We start from the raw sequence: 14864 nt of genomic DNA on the forward strand, positions 1-14864 counted from the left end.
TACCAAATGAGACGTTTGTAATTAGAATATTCATTATTTAGGTGTAAATATATTAACTGTCGGTCATTTTGTCTCCGTCACATATTTGTGACAGGACATAGTGATGAGCATACCGTAATTTACTTGGTTTGTCAACAGCCGCTCCATAACTGAGCAACATCTCAATGTTTTGTCAAGTGAACTATTCATGCTCGCTTAAAGGTAGAGAACTAGGTGAATACGCAAAGATTGTGCATAAATGTTTATCAACCTCTTCAGATAGTGGAATGTGTACAAAGCCTAAGAGCGTGTAATCGGCGTTACGCTATCAGTCTTGAATAAATGTTGAATTATCGGTTTTTATATCACTTACCAACTCGAGTTCATTTAATTCAGGATGGCTGACAGGTAAACTCGTGTTTTATTTATAACACAACTGTGTTATTGCTGTTATTGATGTCGGTAATTTAAAAATATTATAATTAAAGTTGCGCTCCTTTATTAAACTTAATTCTCATAATCTTCACGTTTAAAAGCATGTTTTATTTCAACCTATATCAAAACAGATGTTTTAATGTAACTGTTAACTGAAATACACACAGATATAAGAAAATAAAACTAAACTTTGTTACGTTTGATTATCACGGTGATAAGGCGATTACCACAACTATTCCGCTCACCGTCAAAAGTTTATACTTCTGACAAGAGCACCGTATCCTTCTGACGAAACGAAACATGGCGGACGAAGAAATATCCGGTAAGTGGGTGACAAAATGTTTTATTATAAGACACTGCAAAATGATTGCCACTTGCGAAGCAATCCATCGAATTTCTGAACCAATATGTCGTCTATTCAAAAATTTACCAGTCGTGAAATATTTAGCATGACTTTGAAATAGTGTTTACAAAAAGTCGTGTCGCGCTCGACACCATTCGACCTTGTGAGAAAAATGTAATAATCAGATGATTGGCGATGTGTCAGACCTCATTTGACAGACTTAAATCATGGTATATATGTAAAGAACATGTCATACGAACCTGTTTGTTTCAATAGCTGTTAAAGGCCTAATTGTTTGGTGAAAACATGCATCACTTACATGAATATCGATGCACCGCGCAGCATTAATTATAAACACCGTTTTTATATTCCGTGTAAGGCTGCTATTCCATCTGTCCGTATCCGCATTCCCATATTCGCATCCGCAAAAAAATAGAATAAGTTGAAATGCACAGCACTTATTCCATTCATCCGCATCCGTATATCCGCACGCGCAAAAGGCGTCCGCAAAAGAACGCTCAAGTGGGTATTGTAATGCGGATGCGGACAAGATACGGACGGCATTTAGCACGATGAGAGTAGCTGTCATCTCAAAAACCAACTGAAAAACTATCGAATTTGTGAAAAATTACCCGGAATAATACAACCAACGCAGTTCTGCATATCGGGACTCTGATTTTACTTCAAAAGTTAGGAAAAGCATAGCCAAGGCATTAAAAGATGTTTGAGGTATATACCATTTGTATTCTTTGACAGACAGAACGATGATTAGTACCTTATATCTACCAAAATTCCCGCTTGCCCTTCATAATTATTATCTCAATTATAATTTTTAGTTTTATCCATATACAAAAATAAAGATACGTTCTACGTATGCGGATAAATGGAATATAGCGTCCGTATTATGATTTTGCGGATACGGATGCGGATACGGATGCGGATGCGGATAGATGGAATACTAACCTAACTGAAATTCGTGGCACCGCTAACTTCTGCACATGGTTTTAAATGATAAGCTAAAACAAGCAATCGTGAGCTAAAATTATTCACGATAATCTTCCATTTATCAAAGTTACATGTCCCAGAATTGATCTTGAAAATGGTGGCATGCTTGCACCGAAAAAGGTTCACCGGGATCGATTGTCTTGCTTTCCAGTACGTCGAGGGCACATGTTTAAGTCTCGTGATTCAATTTATCTATATTGTTGTGGTAAAATCATATTGATCATTCTTATTGATTGATTTCATATTCATAATCCGTACAAAAAGATGTCCAGCTACACTCATGGAAATGTATAAGCAGTAATGTATAGAGTGTACAGTGTGATGTTGCATTGGTTTCATTTATTGAAATATGAATTTGGTGTTTGTGACCAACACCAACAATAAATACCAAAGATGCTTTCGACTACTAATATCAGAAATAAAGGGGTTACAATTATTTAAAAAAAACATAAATTTGAACTTCTCTTCCTTCTGAAAGAAAAAATATCAGAATAAAGCGATGCCAACAAATCATAAAGATGCGTTGCTTTTACGGACATTGTTGAGCGGTGTCCATATTTCTATAATGTCAGTGTTGAGCGATGCATACTTGCTAACACGTGTAATTGTATTAAAATCACAGTTATATTCAATAAATCATGCCATAATGTGTTGTAAATTGATTCTTCTACCATAAAATACCGTTTAACAAAAAAGATTTCTTCGAAATGTTTTAAATCTGCAAAACACACGATATCTCGCGTCATGAAAGTCACTTCTTTCACGCCATGCTCATATTGTTTGCACTATTTTGAAGTAAATAGCGACTCAATTTTGATGCGGTAAACGGCAATTAGATGTAAAGTATATACTTCGTTCGATGGAATATCTTTTTATAATCAACTTACCTTCTGTTCTCGTTTTTTTTCTTTCGTTTCTGTATTCGCCCAAAAGTTTGCGGCCATGTTTTTGACAGAAGGATACGGTGCTCTTGTCAGAAGTATAAAATTTCGACGGTGAGCGGAAAAGTTGTGGTATTCGCCCTATCATTGTGATTATGTGGGAAGCAATAACCGCTATACCGGACAAGTCATCAAAGAATGGTCATTTGTTTTAAAATAACCAAACGATAATACCACTTTAATTACTCAATGGCTACAATTTAACAAAACAATTTAAATAAAATGCTTGAAGCACGGTGAAAAATCACACTTTTGCTTCAACTCAAGTGATATATTGCTGGACGTATAATAATATGAAAACTATATTGTTTCAGATCGTATAGTAGAGTAGACCAGCAGTTGCATACTAATGTTAATGGAAGGTAAGACAATAGGAAACCCTCGTATATATTTGTACTATTGTTGGCAAGATTCTACGCCTGGGTAATTAATTAATGTATCGATATGCTGCACTTTACAATGGACAGAATGAGGATAATTGTGGAATAAACACTTTACAGGTACATTGTTTGTGTATAAGGGATATTACCTTGCTACATAAACTTGAATTTGAAGATATAGTAGGTTCGTAAACAACATTTTAATCTATGAAATTGTTATGGATATGTAGGACATTAAGTTTTTGATTCAACATTTGCAAGCCGCAGCAGAAGAGCCACTCTTTGGGCATTCGGAGAAAATGTTGTCATTAAGAAAACAGTTCTTTAAAAGCACGATAAAATGCATTGAATTATTGAAGTGATCGAATTAGGGTTTGTAATGAGTATACTTCTTCGAAATATGTACCAACTAATTCATTGGTCTTATGAAAGATTGATATGATATTGTTGATATTTGTTAAAATGTTAATCTCTTATCTAACATATAACAACAAAGTATGTTACAAAAGCTATATGCTGAATAGGAAGTTTCTTGTTAATTTTCAGTAGTTTTTCATTGAAGGTAATTGACCTATGAAACAATAACAGACAACACAAAAAACACAAACATGTAAGACAAAACGATGTTTTAAACTGGGATCATCGCCTTGATATGATCAATTCACAGCATTTGGGTTTCTTACAGATTGATGGCTATATTTTAAAAACAATGGTTTCAGAATTAATCCCAAAACACACAAGTGTAAACAAAAAATTATGAACCTAGCATCTTAATCCTCAGCAAAAAGAACTGAAAGAGAAAAATAATTATTTTATTAAAAATTATTTACTCAATTGTTTAGATAAAACGGAACAATATTATTCAACTGGTTGCAGCACGGTGCAAAAGCACGTGTTTTCCGTCGACTCTATGTTTGGTAAGTTCCTAACAACTCATGTGATATACTGCTGTTGATAAAATATCGAAACAAATTATTTCAGTTCGGGCAATGTGCAAGGCGAGTCGAATAATGACGAACAAGGAAGGTAAGATAAAGGAAACTCTCGCATACATCTACATGTATTTTATTGGTCCGATGGTATTATTAATGTGTCGATTATTAATGTACGCTATACTTTACAATACACGAAATAAGAATAATGGTGAATTATACAAAATATAGGGAAATCGTTTATGTATAAGGGGCAGAACCTTATTACGTTAACTTGCTTTTCAAGAAACGGCTGAAAAACGGACTATTACATTGATTTTCTTGCTACCAGCAAGAAGATACACATACATCTACTATTATTGCCACCTTCGCTAGTATGTCACTACCACATTTATATAGCGCCCTTTTCATACAGTATGTTCGTTTAGAGGCGCATCACATTTTCCCCCTGGTCACTGGGTCATAAGTTGTCTGTTAACATATTTGGCGCAGTATGCAGCCACGACACTTTGGCTTATTTCCCTCACAGGTACCCATTTATACACCTGGGTGGAGAGGAGAAAATGTGTGATAAATTTCTTGCTCAGGAAAATTCCAGTGGTCAGGGCGGGATTCGAACCAGGGACCTCTCGATCTTTAAGCCTGTGTCCTACCATTAGACCATTGCTCCCAATTTAAATTTATGACATGGTGTCAGTTAGGAATATATGATAATTAAACTCCAGAAACATTGAACATATGGAAAAGTTGTTACAATCAATAAACGTAATGTGATGTATTAATACGTGTCTTGATGATTGCCTTGTCGTCTTGAAATGTAAAGGCTCCAGTAAAATAAATTGTTCCAACTGTCTCCTGATATACCTAAAGATTCATGCATACAGTTCAAAGTGAATTACATTAAGGTTTATTTTGATTTACACCGACAGGTCGCCACCAAAACTTCGATTTCATGCCATTTTATTTGAATATGTTGTATTAAAAGTTTCGTAAAAAAGCACACGAAAAAGCAAACGCAACGCAATGTGGCATTTGGAGAAACATTATATATTTACCATTAAAGGGGCCTTTTTTTTTTTTACAGATTTTGGCTTTTTTTAAAGTTTGTCATAAAATGCTTTATATTGATAAATGTAAACATAAGATAAAAAAAAAAATAAAGAACAAAATTTAATAAGGAAAAAAAAAGGTTACCCTCAGCAGAGCTCGAACCACTGACCCCTGGAGTCCTGGAGTCCTGGAGTAAAAGTACTAACCACTTAGACCACTCGGCCATCATTCCAGACATAAAATCTAATGCATTTTATACTTCATATAAGCAATCCTCGTGGTTTCACAGAATATAACGACAACATCAGAACTCTCCAAATTATTAATTCGTTTCGCGTTGCAACGCTTTATAATTTTCGGGTTTTTAAATCGTTAAAAGATGCATATAATTGCAATTTAAGAGCATGATAAATGTTATGTATTACCGTTTCCTCACAAATATCATAACTTAAATGAAAATTTGCGAATCTGAAACAACTTTTTTCAATTTGTCAATTTACCCAAACGCGAAAAGGCCCCTTCAAAACAGTTTGAAGTGATATAACACCTCGATATATTATTTGCATACTTCTGTTAATTATTAACTACCTGTTTCACAGGTTCTTATATAAGCATGTTAAATGTAAATGGGATTTGATTGATAGGTAAACAACCATACATCGTATGTTTTTTTTTTTACAGAATAGACTGCAAGAAAAGCGGTTGTGACGATTTATGTAAGCCTTGCAGCAAAGTAAGCCCCTGTATTGTGTTTATTCTTCCTTGGGTGATCTGTTAGTAGAGCAGTTATCAATAACGTAGTCACGAAGCGATCATAACATGTATATTTCATTTACTTATTAATATGATTGTATCGGCTGAAATTATTTTTATAGATCACAAGTTAACATTGTTACCACGATCTCATGAAGATAACGTTCTGAATTGTTAAATACTTATAATACTACTGTTAATGGAAATACTTAATGAAAGTTGCTGAAGTGTATTGCATTACATCTCATTTCAGAAAAAAACAATAACACATTCCCTTCCTCGAATTGTCAAGTTAAAACATATCGCAAATTGATGAAATTTTTACGTTATCTAAATATCGAGTAGAAACAAAAAAAAAATAAAAATATTATTACAAAGTGGTCTTTCATTTATTGTCGACGGATTGTAAACAAATTCCGAATCGGCAAATCACCATCAAATATTAGTTTATCTTTAAATAACGCAATTATATTGATTGAAACAATATCCAATACCGAAAACAATTCTCGAAAGGCATGGTTTCTTCCCATTATATTTTTGTGTGTGTCTGAATAAAGCTGCCGTCGTTTCCCGAAAATGTCCGTACCAATAAGAACGCCACAAAGGGGGTAATCACGTGACGGTCAAGGCGGCGACGTCCGTGCCGAAACAGGTGTTTTTGCCGTTTTATACCCTTTATTACTCATGTTTAATTGTAAAATGCCGCTCACTTTCCAGCTATATCAGCGCGACGGTGATAAGCATTTATTTCGTATTAATATTTGCTTTTTATCTCGACTTTACTCGCTGCGATTTTTTTAGCAGGCACTTAAATTTTGTGTTCCGCTAAGAAATGTCGCACATAGTATAGATCTATTCGCTTTAATTTGCAACATGAATGTTATTTTACCAAAATGCATTTTTCAAAATATTGCAATGCACATCGGGTACAGATACATTACATTTAATGTTTGCAAATGTAAAACGACCCTTTTTAGATACGTATACTATGTAGAGGAGAGAGAGGAGAGAGAGAGAGAGAGAGAGAGAGCGGAGAGGAGATAGAGATAGAGTCGATCGAGATAAGAGAGCTCGATGAGAGTATGATAGATGCGAGTGGTGGGGGACAGAAAGCGACAAAGATCGATACGAGCAGAGAAGATGACACAGAGAGACAACCGAGTACAGAGAGAGAGACAAAGAGAGAGAGGGAGAGACAAAGAGATAGAGAGAGAGCTCTGAGTAGAGAGAGAGAGAGTCTATATATGAGCTAGATCAGCGAGAATAGAGATAGAATAGCGCAGAGCGAGAGAGACTGAAATCGATTAAGGGGCGAGTAACCAACTTCCGTTGTTTGGGTGATCACCGACGATTTATCACACTCGTGATTGAACAGTGTCTATTGGATTGTTTGCTTTATCAATTATAGTTATTTATTACATTTCAGAAAAAGATTGCTCTTGAAATCGTAAATCTGGGTACCGCGGTATGTATTTATGTGAGCTAAAAAATTTAATGAACATGTATATCTGTTATAATAAAGAGTATTAGTTTATGAATCTCCGCATGTTTTCATATGGCTTCGCTCTAATTATACATTTCTTATATTGTTTACTTTACTCATTACATATTTTGTTTTAAGGTATATGGAGCTATTTTGGCATGCATGTTCCGTAAACACGAAAGCAACATTTATGCCATTCAGCAGCTACTACAAATCTATGGGCTGGAAACGAATGTCGGACGTGTCAGATGTGGAATAAAAGTTTGCAGTGTAATGGTGTCGATAATTTTAGGACTCAAAACACTCATTTGCATATATGAACAAATTAAATGCAAGTGTAAAATTTTGCAATCGCCTGGCGTATTTATTGACAAATTTAAACTGATAGAATCAAAATGTACAGAAAAGAAATTACCTGAAGTTTTAATTGCCTTGGTATGTTTATGAAATGTTTTTCTAACATCATATATACCACAGTAACATATTAATGAAATTGAATACAGTGACGGCTAATAATGTTAATATTTTTAAAACTAAATACATAAATGATAACGTAACAGAATCGTCTTGTTTGAAAGAAATGTTCGGTTTAATATTTATTTTCATATAAATTATAAGGAGACCTTGTTTATAAATAATATTTTATTATTGTTGCTACGATAGATTTGTCAAACCAATCATTAGACTAGTTTTGTTCACTTCGTTATGTTTCAGTACACAATATTTGGAGCAGTGATGTTTGTTGCATATCTTACCTTTGGATTCGAATCTGCCACGTTTGACTGTCAGGTAAATAACAATAATTGCAACTGAGTAAACCCGCAATACCTCGAATGCAAAACGTGTGCTTATAAAAAAGCAATAAAGACAAGGATGAACATTTTAAAATGTGTCCCGAAGTGAACAATAATTTAGAAATACTTATCGATGTCCCATTATTTATCTGCCATTAAACATTTATAAGAGTATGACCACACAAGCCTTTTTTTTATTGTTTCCTGTTACATCTTTTAAAATTTTCATTTCAATTTACCATGGAAACAAATTAGATATACGATACGCAGTTACGCAGTTAGCAAAGATGTAATTTATTTACTCTACACAATAATTATTTGTATTGTGTTTGCATGATATATCGGTAGTTTTATAATTATAATGTTGTTATTACCCGTAAGACAAACGCTTACCATGGTCATGTAAGGAATAGGAAATTAAGAATTGAAGGTAAAATATTGTATATTTACACGAAGAAAGTTGGAATTTGAAGAATAGTGAACTGTTTGAAAAGTGAAGCCGTTGTGATATATATCTTAACATAATGGTACAGCGGCGTGGTATGTTTGAATCAAATATGATAAGAAATGGATAATTCGTAAATATTGATGGCCCTACTAAGCAACCTCATCGTCGCTTTTAGTATAACATAACCATAAGGACTGTTGAAATTATATTGTGTTTGTTTTCGCGGTGATATTGACTGGGTTATACTTTCTGAGTAAATGGCGACACTGCATGTTTGCCAAAAAACATATTTATGCTTTCTGTTATATAGTTTGACGATGGTCTAGAGGTGACGTTGAATAATTCAGTAAACGACGATTACATCGTGGGAAAGGGTTTGGTTGCAAAGGCATGGGACGAGGTGCAGTTAGAGGTAAGATTTTCCCTTTTCTTACATTGGATTTTCTTTAACAATGAAATAGTCAAAATTACAAGTTAAAAGGGACCTTTTCACGTTTTGGTAAATTGACAAAATTAAAAAAATGTTTAAGGTTCGGAAAGTTTCGTCGTAGATATGATATTTGCGAGGAAGCAGTAATACTGGACTTTTACCGTGCTCTAAAATATCCTTTAGATGCATCTTTTGACGATTTACAAAGGTAAAAATTATAAAGCATTACTAACGCATAACGATTGAATAATTTGGTAAGTTTTGTAATTTTCGTTATATTTTGTGACACTACGAGGATTGCTTATATGAAGTTTAAAGTACATCAATTACTGTATGAACATGGATGGCCGTGCGGTATACGTGTAATACTTTTACTCCAAGTGTCAGTGGTCCGAGCCTAGTTGAGGTTTACTTTATTCTTTAATTAATTGTATTCTTGCTTATTTTTACTGTAGCTATTTAGTTCCAATTTTATCATTTATCAATTTGAAACTTTTAATGATGACACACTTCAATACATTCCAAAATCTATTAAAAAAAATATCCCTTTAAACTCGTCAACCGACCGTTTACCCAGCATGACAATGAAGCGTACAGGCCGAACACAAGAATACAAATGTCTCGAACGCCAAATTATTTTTGTCAGTTTTGTTAATATGGAGATGGGAAAATTACTTTATGAAATGTATTAGTTCCGATGAACTTATTCCCTACCGGTGGACTGATGACAAATAATATAGAATTTCGAGGAAAATTATGCCCTTCTCAAGAAGTTAGTTTAAGTCAGAGGACGTCGTTGTACATGTATCCGTTTGGATGATATTTAGCTCATGTGGAAGTTATTCACCCCATTTAAAGACGACTAGCACAATCAAATATTTAAGAAATAGTTAAATGAGAACACTGAAGTATCTAAACATAGATACTGTCGATAAAACATTGCAAGGGCATTAATACATTTTGGAATTATATGTTTAAAACATGTACTTTAAACGGGTATACACATGCTATATTACTGTGAAATAAACGCGTTCCTTTGTTTCACTCGAGTCTTAAAGGCCGAGCAGTTTAGCAAAATAAAAAAAATGAAGTAATGTTTATTAATTTATAATATAAAATAAAAACTCTGGAATAAGTAGCTGTTTCCCTTTGAAAGCCGCAGTATAAACATGTATAAATATAATTAGGAGCATTACTTTACTACATAGCTAAATAATCGTTAACGTGTAAACACTTTGCTATGAAGAACATTCAATAGGTTATCAAAAACGGGTTCTTGAAATATACGCCATTGCCTTTGTTTATTTCATAAGAGTTCTTGATTTTTAGGCTAAATAACCCCATACATGTACATTACACACAGGCTGTATTTACATGATTAAAAAAAAAATAATTAGCGCGTTTGAAAACAAGTTGCGTGTTGGAGAAAGCTTTACAATATACTGGTATTCAATATTCAAAGTACATGTACATGCCGTTTTTGTGCTAATAGTTAAAATTCAGGTCTGCAGTGTCCGCTGATTTACACGAGGCATACATAAAAATGACCTTAATCAACGATGTTTATTGTCAACCATAGTGACCTCATTTATTTGTCAACACTATATCATAATTGTGTGTTTATTAAGTTCCCAGGTGATACATAAATCAACTGATCGGAATACAGCATGTGTTTACCGGATTTAAGTACGGATATATCGCATACAAAATTCCGCATTCAAATAAAAAAGCTGCTCCCTGGGATCTCAGCGATATGTTTAATTATGTCGTTTTCAACACGCATATTTTTCAATGCGGTTTTTAATTATTCAGTGATAGCACAATAAAGAAGCTGTCTACAACAACAATGTTTTTTAAACGCTAAACAACATAAGTATACAATATATACTTTACATTCTGCCATTTAAGCATGAGTTAACGTGTGTATGAGCATTTTACTGGGTATTTAACCAATGTTCCAAATACACCCACTGCATGCAATGAAACAGGTGCTGGTTTTCTGAAATTATTAGTAAATATTCATGACCTATATTTGGTATTTTGGCAAAAACTGTACGGTTACAAAGACTCATGTAAAAATGGACAATGTAGTTTTAGCCTCTATATGCCCGCGAAAAGTACATGTATTTAGTTATGTAATTCCAAAACGTATATGTGAGTTTGAAGTGCTTTCCCGCCAGTTTCTACTTTTAGATTAAGTATTTTTAATATTTCTCACACACTGATTGACACCAAGCCTCCAATCGTTGCTGACTTTTGGGTTTAATTTACCCAGGTAGCGCTTAACATCGTCGGACGTAAGTTTTTCGGAATGGACGTCATGAGGGGATGTTTGCCCCCTACCCATTTAACATAACTGTTGGCACTTAATTGCGAGTTGTAATAGAGTAATAATTAAACGCTATTATCTTGTAGAGTATTTGGAATGTTGTATTGAACGTATACTAGGATCTGATACACATTATGGAATAGCGGCATAGAAAACATTGCTTTTCCAGCTGTCTTGCTGTGGCGTTGTTGGTCCAAAGGACTACTCAGAACTTAAGTTTAACGACGGGGTACGTAACGTTATGATTGACCATTTTCTGAAACGTTTTTTTTTATAGCATTGAGATGTGTAAATATGTATTAAAATAGTATAGCCTTATATAGTTTGAAAAAGGGTCAAAACTTGCTGCTTATATTTTTAACAAAGAACGTTGAGATCAATATTGGCGAGCAATATTGCGATATTAAAATCAGAAGCTTAGAATGTTAATTTGCAGAATTATGTGCCGGTCACATGTTGCAAACAACGACCATTCAACGAAACCATGTGTCAATTTGAGGCATATCAGCTGCAACACAATCAGACAAACGATGGAAGATTTGTAAATAAAGTGGTAAACATATTTCTTCAGTTGATATTTTCTTCAGAAACATATTGTTCAAGGTAAATATCCAACGACCAGAAACGAACAAAACTATAAATAAAGTAGATGATAAATTTAAGCATCGGAACTATGAGTAACAGTATAATACTAAAATAGAATTGAAGAAAACAATGTTTTTATCACCTGAGCTCGAACTAGTGGCAAAGCGTTAACCACTAATGTTACTAATGTTACATTACGTCTTGCTGTGTTTACTTAATATAGACACTCCATATATTGTCAAAACATGTAAAAGGACAACAGAACACTCCAAATTATTAAACCGTTTCGCAGTTTTAATGCTTTGTAATTTTATCAATTTCAAAATATGATTACTCAGAAACAAACATGCATTTTACATATAAGTATCCGTCAGTCGTGTTAATTTGCACATGTATGTACAGTGTTCGTTAATTTGTTGAATTTGTGACATAAGGTTAGAAAGAAATTTGTCATTTCGACAATCTGTTAACTAGTCGCTTTAATCTTCGCAAAGAAGAAGCATAGTTATGTCGGCGGATAGTGTGAAAATATTACTATATGTAGATGTGCTTAATGATTTTTTAAGCAATTGTTGTGTCGAGATATCGTGCATGACGTTAGGGATTTCTCGTCGCGACTAATATATTTTCGACAAATAAATGTTTTCATCATATATTATTTTTAGGGATGATTGCATTTTAACAACTGATCTTATCACATAATACAGATTAAATATGTTTGAAACAGTATGTGTGTGTATGTTTGTATTGGTATTTCTAACTCTAATCAGCACGCGTATGTGAAAGTTATTATTATTATACTAAGGCACTTTATTTTCATTTTTACAGATTAACAAACAGTTAAGCTATTTTAAACAAAACAATTAACGAACGACATAATAATCCACACCACTTGTGTGCTTACATCTGATCGTTTATTTTGCTGTTTTTTTATTTGTTTCTGATCACTATATACATGTGTGTTAACTTGCACTTCTAACTGGGCAATAAACGACCAAATGGATCAGGGTCCGTATTAACCAACCAATTCGGACACTTACGTTCGAGCGCTTTGTCTAAAAAATAAGCATTATTTCTTCTCAATACTATTCTTTTAGGGCTGCTTTGGACAGATCAAATCAAAATTCCATGACTATCTAACAAATATGGAGGTGCACTCATTCGTTATAAGTGGACTGCAGGTAGGATGGATGCAGATAATGTGTATACGCCTTTACGTAAGCTTCGGTACTACAAGAACACTTTTTGTATAGCTCTTTTTAAAGGGACATATTGAAAGATTTTGACATTTTGGAAAAGTCACTTAATGTATGATTCACCAAAATGGAAATATTTTGAATAGTATAGATAACCAAAATAGCTTGAACAAAAGGAATGTGCCTTGTCCATAATTCAAATCTAGTTTCAAACGCAAACTCGCTGACAATGCTCCAAAAAGGTAATTATGTATTTTAAACACAATTTGTCTCATACACTTTCTGTCAAAACTTAACGACGAAAAGTGTTACACATTTTTTACTAGTTTACTGATTTCAATTGCCGATTATATATAGAGAACCGATATCTATGGACAATTCTAGTCAGGAATGCTATTGTGATTAATTGTAAAAAATGCATACATTCATTTCTGAATCCAATATTTTTTAGCTCCCTTTTTGAGTTGTCAACAAGTCTCTTTATGATAAGAACATATGAAATACAATACAAGATAAACTAGTAAAACTTATAAAATAATAATAAGAATTACTTTCGTCTTTAACATTTAAAAAAACATAGGCAGATGGTCAAGTAGTTTCATGAAATTCATCATCACATTTGCGTGACAATGATATTTCTATCTTTTCAGTTGTTATGTTTTATTATGGCGTTGATCGTCGTTTGCTGTGGCTGATGTACGCAACGAACATTTGAACTTTGAATCACTGAAGATTGGATTGGCGAATGCTGAATTTAACGTTGTTATTATTGTTACTGTCATCAATGCAGTGTAATTACTCTAAGCAAAACGAGCAGTTTGGGATGTTTAAGTTTGCATAACTATCAATTTTTCATAACCTATTATGCATGAAGCAACGATATTAAAGATATTAAAACCAATTTTAATATTTTAATTTTATATAAAACATTGTCCGATCTGATTCACCGTAAAATGAAGAGACAAATCTCTTATAAGAAAGGTCCCTAGATCGTATAATTGAATTTCCCAATTACTGCATAGGTCAACTTATTTTTATTGAAACGAAATGTCAACTAAAATTTTAAATATCAGCGCCTCCTTGGAAAATGATAAAATGGGGCATTAGGAAAAGGGAATTTTACAGTTTTCCAAATATTATAAATCTTTATGAAATATATTTCATCGCAATACATGCTTAACAAAATAACAGAACATACACAAGCCTGAGAACTAGTTTATATATCACTTATACAAAAACACAAACCTGAAAGGTTCAAACAATATAATAATTGGAAAGACACGCTTAATAATCAAGATATTAACCAAGAAGCCATCTTTAACCAACCAATCAAATCAACTATTAACAACAAACTAAGAAACTTTCAATAGAAATATCTCATGCACATTTTACCAAACAATACTTTCCTCAATACATGCAATCTTGTTCCGTCAAAATTATGTGATTTTTATTAAATGCACTCCAATACTCACGTTTTTGGGGATTGTCATTTCATTCAAAAGTTTTGGATGTATATAAAACACTTTATTTACAACAAGTTAGAAAGGTTGGAAAACTTCGAACTAAATTTTGCAATTATATGATTCTGCGATTTGATTTAGCTTATTCCAACAATGCACACACTATAAACTCTGTAGTTTTATTGGCTTAATATTTTATTTTAAACTGCAAAAAGGAAAAAACAACACCACAAATAGATGACTTTGTCTCTTTTTTTTACTTATATAATAAAACTTGAAAAATTAATCGGGAACACACACATTAAACTATATATATTTAAT

General features: G+C 33.2%; 1 protein-coding gene across 8 annotated transcripts; it reads left to right on the forward strand.

The window, feature by feature from the left end:
* The first annotated feature begins 256 nt into the window (after positions 1–256).
* Positions 257–13984, forward strand: LOC127845072 (tetraspanin-7-like). 8 transcript variants are annotated; one of them, XM_052375741.1, is made up of 12 exons: positions 257–387; positions 3018–3065; positions 4065–4109; positions 5747–5798; positions 7245–7283; positions 7440–7736; positions 8016–8090; positions 8854–8955; positions 11472–11531; positions 11739–11855; positions 12985–13068; positions 13734–13984. In XM_052375741.1, exons 1-12 carry the CDS (start codon positions 377–379, stop codon positions 13776–13778), a joined length of 975 nt encoding a protein of 324 aa, XP_052231701.1. In that variant the 5' UTR covers positions 257–376; the 3' UTR covers positions 13779–13984. The 8 variants fall into 8 exon arrangements, with proteins under 8 accessions (XP_052231701.1, XP_052231721.1, XP_052231730.1 ...); XM_052375761.1 differs by having other exon boundaries at positions 7440–7571; XM_052375770.1 differs by having other exon boundaries at positions 7440–7562.
* The last annotated feature ends 880 nt before the right edge of the window (positions 13985–14864 follow it).

This window comes from Dreissena polymorpha, chromosome 1 (assembly GCF_020536995.1).
Source record: "Dreissena polymorpha isolate Duluth1 chromosome 1, UMN_Dpol_1.0, whole genome shotgun sequence".
NCBI lineage: Eukaryota > Metazoa > Mollusca > Bivalvia > Myida > Dreissenidae > Dreissena > Dreissena polymorpha.

What these genes read in the sequence shown, in the direction of transcription:
- LOC127845072 (XM_052375741.1), top strand. An exon ending in TCGTAAATCTGGGTACCGCG is followed by an intron (nt 7,284 to 7,439) that starts GTATGTATTTAT and finishes TTTTGTTTTAAG; the next exon opens with GTATATGGAGCTATTTTGGC. An exon ending in GGGACGAGGTGCAGTTAGAG is followed by an intron (nt 8,956 to 11,471) that starts GTAAGATTTTCC and finishes TTGCTTTTCCAG; the next exon opens with CTGTCTTGCTGTGGCGTTGT.